The sequence below is a fragment of the Cyclopterus lumpus genome, chromosome 8, assembly GCF_009769545.1.
Source record: "Cyclopterus lumpus isolate fCycLum1 chromosome 8, fCycLum1.pri, whole genome shotgun sequence".
Lineage (NCBI taxonomy): Eukaryota > Metazoa > Chordata > Actinopteri > Perciformes > Cyclopteridae > Cyclopterus > Cyclopterus lumpus.
In genome coordinates, this window is record NC_046973.1 from 5,726,916 (window position 1) to 5,735,451 (window position 8,536).

The window sequence follows — 8,536 nt, forward strand, 5'->3', positions numbered from 1 at the left end:
AAAACATTGCACCACTTACTCTGGCATCTTTCGATCTGACTTATACTGTTTCATCCCCCTCGAAAAATACTCTGAATGATTGTTGCTGGCGTGTCCAGAGCGGACCACACAGAAGAAGGACTAATTTAGCTATTTTTGGGTCGAGCAAATTGAAAGAGATCACTCGGTGGGACCAGTGATAGACGTAACGAAACAAGCGAGATAACAGGCCTCGTCGAGCCGCAGCTGGGGTTGTTTACCCGGCCGTGTCCGATGTCGTACAGTCAACCCACAAACCAAAACCCACAGCCCAAAATAACCCCTCATACACAGTCGATACAGAGACCTACACCGGATGTACAGTAGAGAGCCAAGGATTATGGCAGGAAACAGTACTACACTGCTTGAGCAACAACAATAATCATTTAAAAAAGACAAAAAAACTTTCCTATGGAACAGTAAGTGCAATGTGCTTTGTTTTTATATTGACTGAGAACAAATGATATATATTTTTAAAAAAAGAAATTAAACGTCACACTGAAAAGGTTTGCGGGATAGTGAAAGGAGCTAAAAGTTCAGACAAAAACGTTCAAATGAGCAGACTCATTATTAAGAGAATCAAACAAGCGATGATCTGTAAATTTCCATAATCACTTCCTCAGCCCCCTAATTTGTGCTCTGACCATGCAAGCTCAAACAAACTGCATATTTGGCTGACCTAATAGAGCAATTCTCAACGACCTTGAAAGGAATACTGTCTAATATATCATCAGTTTTAGCCCATGTCAATTTCAAATATCATTTTTTACCTGTAATTTATTGATTTCATTTACATATCGGACTCACTTGTTAAATTAGTGTATTTGTGTTGTTGATGTTGCCATAGAGAACACACATGGGTCAAAGATCATGTTTGGTTGCATTGATTGGCTACAGTTTGTTATTTTTCTTCCATTATTTAATTAGTTGCAGTTTTTACAGTGTATGCAGATTTTAGACTTAGTTAGATTTTTTTATTTCAATCAAACTGTGTTCAATTGTGTTTGTAAAAGTCTGTGGTAGCTTTTGTTGCAACATAAAATAATTTAAACAGAAAAAATTCAAAATAGCGCCAACAAACTTGTATTATTTGGGCGACTTTAAGCTTGTAGTTTTAACTTATTGTTAACTTAAAAACTATTTATTATGATTATTATTATTGCCTCGTATAAAGTATGTTTTGTGTATATTTATGGTTTATTTCATTATATTTGCAAGTTTAAAAGATTTTAAGTTTGCCAAAATTGTGGTTACACCAGTTTGTTTCTTAAAAAAGGGGAACAAATAGAAAAACAGCTTTAGAAGTACGATTTGGAAACGTTCTCCATAGTCAAAGAATGCACTGCTATATTTAACTAATTGAAGTGTATAAACATACATGCTGTGTGCTAGATGTTATGCCTTTACTGCCTGTGTTCTGTTTGTCTTGTTAAATGAAAATCTTTTAATTATTTAATCTAATCACAGTCTTGTTTTTTCAACCACTCTGTGGACCCCCGAGGCGCGGGACAGCCCCTGTAGCGAGGCGTTGGCCCATTCGAGGGTCAAGCAACCAGCCGGGAACAAAAGGGGGGCCGTCCTAGCTTTGCTCAGCTCCCAAGAGGCTTTCCTGTTTATGCTGATGGCTTGAAAAAAAAAAAAAAAAAAAAAGATACTATGGGTTCTATTTCTGCAAAAGCATTGTAATACTGAGATCATCTGTATCAATTTGTGCTATTGAAACTAAGATGCCAAGAGCTCAGACCAGCTGCAGGAAGGTTTTCTTGAGAGTCTGCATGGTAGTGGAGGGGTGGGGGCGGGGGGGGGGGGGGGGGGGAGGGAGTGGTCCTTCTGTTTCTCAACCAACTGTATTTTGTGTCTATTTATTTAGAAGAGGGGACGCAGTAACTTAGTGATGTTTTTTTACATTTTCCTGGAATGGTAGAACAAATCAAAAAGGTGAAAATGATCAAAACAGTTCTGCTGGCACCAATGTCAGCTGAAGAAATACAAAATCTCATACTTCCAAAACATGACCAAATGAACAATGTCAAAATTTAACAAAGAAAAAAAATAAATAAACCTTTCAGTTTAGTCTAGGATATTTATTACTGGGATTTCAGCTGAAGACGCTTGAAGACTTTTTCATGGAATTGTTTAATTATTTGTACTTTACATGCCAGAAAAAAATAAAATAAAAGTTACAAATATTGAGTGACCCAATTTTTATTGACTGTGGAAACAATACCATTGAATGTTATGACAAAGTTGTTTCCTTATGCTTTCCAGTTAGTTAAATGATACATTTTTCTAAGTATCCATATATTTCATATTCATTAAATGAATGCAAAGTATGAAAGAAAGAACACAATATATCACTGCTTTAGTTTAAAAAAAAGGTATAATGTACATTTTCCTCATTAAAATGTAAAAGCAAACGAGACCTACGTTATATATTTTGCGTTGTGTACTTACATTATCCCAAATGTTTCCTACAATTTTTCAAAACCAGAGAAATGCCTAATTATAATTAGATAATGTGGTCGCCTTGTATCTCCTTTGAGCATGTTTCAGCCAGAAGCTGTCAAATTGAAATTTGTTTTAATCCAGTTTAAAAATCTATTTAACTATATATTTTAACCAGATGAAGGATTGTAGTCATTGGACAGCTGCATCTTAAGTTATCAGAGAAACAAGCTGAGCAAATGTGAGCGGCAGCTCAGCTCGCAGCCCCTCCAGGACGCCCCGTGTCCCCCAAACAGCCTTCGCAGGAACACCAGTTTTTAACATGAAACTGCTTCATTCAGTGTTTTCACTGGTTTTAATGGTTCAACTGGTCCGTTTGCTGTGGAAAGGAGGAGTGCTCTGCGGATAAATCTAGCAGAAACCTCCTGAACAATGAGCACTGAAGAAATTCTAACGGGCAACATTGGTGAAGACAACAACTCCCATGATGCCACACTCCTTCATGACAAAACTCCCTCTTTTGTTATTGTTTTGATTGAGAGACCCCTAGTGGCGGAAAACGACAGTGTTTAAATATTTTTACACAGCTCTTGCTAATGTGCTTTTGACAGCAATGAGATATTAGAAGTATATGTAATAAATACTACGACAGATAATTAAAACCGCACGCACCTTATTTGGAAGCCAGCAGTATTGATTGAGAGCTTAGTGACAAGAAACACCGGTTTGGAATATGATAAAATGTACTTTATTGGAAAACAATGGAATGACGACATTTTACACAAATCAGAGAAACAATACATTAACAAGCAACAGTGGAAGTTGGATGAGTAGAAGATTTAACTACTCATTGGAATTTCAATCATTTATACTGTTTTATTGATGCCAAGGCTTTGCCTCTCGTGGCAATTTCAGGTTGCCGCGGTGACTGTGGTCCCTCAAGAACAACCTGCAAGAGTGAGTGCACATTTATTGCAATGGCGTGTTTGCTTAAGTCATGGCTTCCTAGTTGTTAAACGGAAAGGGCAATTGAGTGGAAATTAATTCCCAGAGGTCTCTTTTTCCGAAGGACTCAGCTTTCACACCTGTGATGAGAATCTACTTATTGTCTCATCTTGGAGTCAGCGCTTACATTTGGGTTATTCTGTGTGTATTCAGGTCAACAATAACAGATCCTCTCACATGCACACTTGCTTGAACAGACCTAAAGTCATCCACACAACATAATAAAGCTCAGCTAAGTCCAATGTCAGTTTCCAGGTTTGCCAACAAACACAGAAAAGTTAGATACTCACAAATCAAATGGATTTAGAGCTCTGTGTGATCATGAAGTGCCGAATCCAGGGTTGAAGGTTCCTGGCAGACAGCAGGGCTGATAAACTCCATCAGGTACTCGCAGCGACTGGGCTCCGAGGTAGATACCAAAACGGTCTCCTTTCCACACGTTACTTTAATCTGAAAGACAAACAATAACGTTTTTTACTGCGCTGTGTTCAATGAGAGTAAAACTAAAAATCTGGTGTCGACAAAGAGACTCACCGTGGTGGATCTGTTCGGGCCTTGCCAGCACCCTGTTCCATGGTCATACTTCATCACAGAGTAGATGTTGTCTTCAGGACCGGCCCATTGTCCCCATGATCTACAGAAACAGCAAATTATGGAAAGTATGTGAAGAGCCAAGTGTGGATAAAAATAGAATAAAAATAAATAAATTAAAAAACTGCGCAAAACACAAAATATTAAGAAACAAGATTGACCTCTCTTACCCGAGGTTAGTTTCTGATCCACCAAACTTGGGTTTCTGTGAAACTCTGTTGAATGGACAAAGCCTGTAGATATACCTAAAAGCAAAAGATTAACTCAGTCCTTCAGAAGTAGGAACATATAACAAATAATAATAATTAATAAAAGGGTGCACATACTCGCTCGTAGTCAACTCGTAACATTGGCTATAGAGGTAGGCAAACTCAGCAGTGGGTCCAAAGTCAAAGGAGATTTCCTTCTCGAGGTTCCTGCAAACACAAAGAAAATCCAACATGTTTTTGTACCTTTTTCTTTATCCATTGTAGCCGTTTAGAGTAAGACTGCATTTGTGGTAACAAACACTGATTGCAATATTGGCAAAGAGTCTCCTTCATATTCCGAGTACTTACTTAATCTGATCATCGACTTCCCGGAGAGCTTTCTCCGCCTCTTCGAATGCATCCCTGGCTTTCTGAGCAGCTGGGAGCAATGCACAGAATTTAAATATGTAAATTCAGTCGTAATCCATACAAGCGTGTGCTCACATAAAGTCTGAGAAAATCATGTCCTCCTGTTGATGCTTTTGATAAAAGATAACAACGAAAAGCAACACACCTGTTCAATAAATCACATCCTTCTTCTGATAAACAACTTATTTTTCGCGACCAGAAGGAGTGATGATATTAAAATGTAAAACAATAGGTATGCAGTCACATCTGTGCCCCCCCCCCCCCTTTAGTATTTCACAGTATGACTCACTCAAAACTGAGTCACTCACTCTCATACATAGACTTACCATCAATGAGGCTCTGCGTTTCTTGGTCGTAGGTCGGCATAGTCCCCTCATCATCGTCATCCTTCTTTTCTTGGGTCTGCGTCGTAGGAGGGCTCTGCATATCGAAGACAGATAACAGTGACTCACTAAAAAGAAATTGTGTGAATCATCCAGCATAAGTTTAATTGAGAAACCCAGTGGGCTTACCTTAAAGTCTCCGTCATCTGTGTCATCATCTTCGTCCTCTTCTTCATCATCCTCTTCTTCGTCTGGGATGTCTTCTTCAGGGTACAACTCAGAGTCATTGTCAGACTCCGGCTCCCTGATCTCCTCCGGTGGAGTCTCCACAGGCGCTGGGGGTTCTGGGATGGCCTGATGTCAAGAAAGTCTCACATTTAGAGAACATTTCTGGCGTGGCGATAACTAGAATAATCATCAGGTTCTTACCTCTGATATGTATTTTTCTTTGATAACATGCCAAATAGACTCAAATGCTACAGAGTCCACTTGGTCCACTCCTCCCAACAGTCCCTATACAAACCAAAGACAATGTTCATGTTAGTATTTGCTCAGCTCCGTGAGATGCGTTACAATTTTATTTTGTACCGAACAGTCTGAAGCTTCATTCATAATGTTGACATTCAAATACTAAATCATCATTTGAATGGTGCTCAACTTTAGCGTTGCGGCACTCAGCTCACCTTAGCACATGTATTTATGTTCACTTATTAAAGAAAGTTGATTTAATATATCAAATTAAATCAGATAAAACATTATTTAAATTAAGGGTTTTGTTTAAGGATGTTTTTTTAAATATTTTTTTTTTTTTTTTTTTTTTTAAATGGCATTCAAAGCTTAATTTAGTACAGCCCAAACAATAACTACACTTTAATATCTGTGTTTTTCTAAGAACAAATCAAAAAGTAAATATTTACCTGAGCTTCTGCTTCTGTGAATGAATCATCTGAAGCCGAGTCGAGCTCAGAGTGGGACAGAAGCTCCGCCACTGAGACACTGACACAAAAAATACATAATTAACTGAGTTATAAATAACAAGGCCAACTACAAAAAGACTGAATTACTATCACACTAATAATCCCACAAAGTGTACATATGAAAAGGCATGAAGATACAATCTTTTGAAAGAGCAATAATCTATTCTCAAAATGTTTTTCTAAAAAAATAGTTGTTTTTTTGTCTCAATCAGGTTTTAATAATAAGGAACAGCTGCATCTCTTCTTCGGAACTATTTTATTCAACTTAGTTTTTTAAGTCTGGTGAGCTCCCTCACTGGGGGTGCTAATCATTCTGGAGGGTGATGATACTCACAAGCCATCTGCATCATCGTCCAGTTCCAGAAACACCTCAGCCATTCTAGCCTTGTCTTTCTCCATTTGAATAAGAGCCTTTTGATCTGAAACAACAGTATCATTTTGGAGACATCAGCACACACACACACACACACACACACACACACACACACACACACTCAAGTGATATGCCATCACATCCTAATTTACCTTCCCAGGCCTTCAGATGGCGCTCTTTGGCTTCTTTCTCTGGCTGCTCAGCAGTCTCCTTCACAGTTCTCAGAGCCTCAACTGTCTTTTCTAACTCATTCTTACTAACCTCAATATCTGCATGTTTGGCCTGTTGAAACAAATCAAAATAACGCCTTTAACCAATTTAAGATCCTAACAATACCATAAAACTCCATTCAATTTATAAAACAAGAGACACATTCTAACATCTCTACTAAAGTGTCAGTATCTTGCAATAAAAACATATTTGACAATACAATACTATATCCCAGCACCCATGATGTTGATTATTACACATTCAAATAAAAAGGTGTTCTTGTTCTTCACACCTTCTTATCCTCGAGGCCCCTCTTGGACTCCTGGATAAGTTGTTGTTTAAGCATAAAGCCCTCCTTGGCAATCTCTGCCATCTTCTGCATGCTCTCTCTCTCTTTGCGCCCCATCTCCCTGCAAATCACACATCATAAAAACTAGACAAAAACAAAATATGTAACCTTTTCTGGAAACTAGGTGTGCATACTAACACAAGTGCAGGCTCAATAGGGAAATCAGGGGTTGACTGTGAAGCATGCATAAATCATTAGATGTATAACCACCTGCAGGTGTTCTGACAGGCAGCACCACTGTTGTACTCATCTGTTGTGTCACAGCAGTCTGAACAAGAAACACAGATGTTATAAGAAAATCCTGCCCACACAACACACCTGAAAATAAATAGTCATCACAGTTTAAACCTCATACCACAGATTCCGTCATTGATGCGGGAGGAAGGGATGAAGCCAGGTCTGAAACCTGCATTGGTGCAGTGGAAGCTGCCGTTGGGACAAGCAGCAGTGCCTGCAAATAAATGTGACAATAAATTGTCATAACCAGACTAAGTAGGTCTCCTATGCATAGTAACTGCTTTATTAATTCAGAGAACTGTGAAAAAAGAAACTGTACAGGAAACTCCAATATGCAGGTTAAACCCACCTGGCTCATCAGAGCCGTCCTGACAGTCGCAGTAGTCATCATTCACTCTGTCAAAGGGAATAGTGCGGGAGCCATCCAGGCAGGTAAAAGGGTTGCCCTCTTCATAGAACTGCCGTTCTTTAGAAGTCGAACAGAAGGAAAGTCAGTGACACAACAGCTCCAAAACTACAGAAAACTCATTTTGAACTTTCACACAATCGTAAATTACACAGCTGTACGTAATAGTTATTAAGTTAAGAAATACTTACTTGACAAGGGGACTCCACGAGGGCGTTGGACTTCCACCGCCGAGACTCCCACACTCAGCAGCAGCAGCAGGAGGTACTGACAGGACATCATGATTGTGCGGCTCCACACTGTATTTAGCGACTCTGCAGCACCGGAAACGCCTCAATCAGACAGACTCTGCAGATGAATACAATAATATGTCACAAGTAGTTATGAACATGCCGTGAAATAGACGATAACGTTATGAAAACACAAAAGCGTCAAAGCCACATTGTTACTCTTCTCGACAGAATACAAGGACTTCTTGTTCGATAGCCGAGAGCTAACATATTAATGCTAACGAGCGAATTTAGCTGAAAGCAACCAATAAACCAACACGTAAATACAAAATACCAAGAGTACGTGAGTCGGTACAATAACCTCAACATATACTTAGCGTACAATAAAAATAAAGTGGGGAAAGACAAAATATAATGTAAAAAAAGTCTTAGTATAAGCTAATAGCTAATCATTACCGGTCAATACACCGTCTAGTTCCGTACTGTTAAAGCGCATGCGTATAACCCAACCCATTCTGTCTTGTTTCACTTTGATTGGACGACGCTTTGATTAGCCCTTGTGATTGGTGGAGAGTGTCCCCCGCCTGAAGTAGAGGATTCTGGGGAGGATGCAGCCATCTCATGCCAGAGACAGGTCAGGTGCAGGTAGTCATCCCTCTTCACAGCGTAAAAACTAACACGTGAATAACATCCAAGTGGACAGATATTTTTGTAAAACTGCCGCTTTCGTTGTAATATATTTCGACTATAATTTA

General features: G+C 39.0%; 1 protein-coding gene across 2 annotated transcripts; it reads right to left on the minus strand.

The window, feature by feature from the left end:
• Nucleotides 1-3,188: 3,188 nt before the first annotated feature.
• On the minus strand, nt 3,189-8,297 carry prkcsh (protein kinase C substrate 80K-H). Of its 2 annotated transcripts, none has more exons than XM_034538579.1 (18): nt 8,238-8,297; nt 7,743-7,899; nt 7,495-7,611; nt 7,264-7,359; nt 7,119-7,176; nt 6,852-6,969; nt 6,502-6,631; nt 6,311-6,395; nt 5,917-5,995; nt 5,429-5,512; nt 5,189-5,353; nt 5,003-5,096; nt 4,617-4,686; nt 4,386-4,475; nt 4,230-4,304; nt 4,003-4,102; nt 3,759-3,918; nt 3,189-3,412 (listed from the first exon to the last, which is right to left on the minus strand). In XM_034538579.1, the coding sequence occupies exons 2-17, from the start codon at nt 7,831-7,833 to the stop codon at nt 3,772-3,774; spliced, it is 1,599 nt and encodes a 532-aa protein (XP_034394470.1). In that variant the 5' UTR covers nt 7,834-7,899; nt 8,238-8,297; the 3' UTR covers nt 3,189-3,412; nt 3,759-3,771. The 2 variants fall into 2 exon arrangements, with proteins under 2 accessions (XP_034394470.1, XP_034394471.1); XM_034538580.1 differs by having other exon boundaries at nt 8,164-8,247.
• Nucleotides 8,298-8,536: the final 239 nt, after the last annotated feature.

What these genes read in the sequence shown, in the direction of transcription:
- prkcsh (XM_034538579.1), bottom strand. Translation starts at nt 7,833, where the DNA reads ATGATGTCCTGTCAGTACCTCCTGCTGCTGCTGCTGAGTGTGGGAGTC. An exon ending in CATCAATGACGGAATCTGTG is followed by an intron (nt 7,177 to 7,263) that starts GTATGAGGTTTA and finishes TTTCTTGTTCAG; the next exon opens with ACTGCTGTGACACAACAGAT. An exon ending in AACGCAGAGCCTCATTGATG is followed by an intron (nt 4,687 to 5,002) that starts GTAAGTCTATGT and finishes CATTGCTCCCAG; the next exon opens with CTGCTCAGAAAGCCAGGGAT.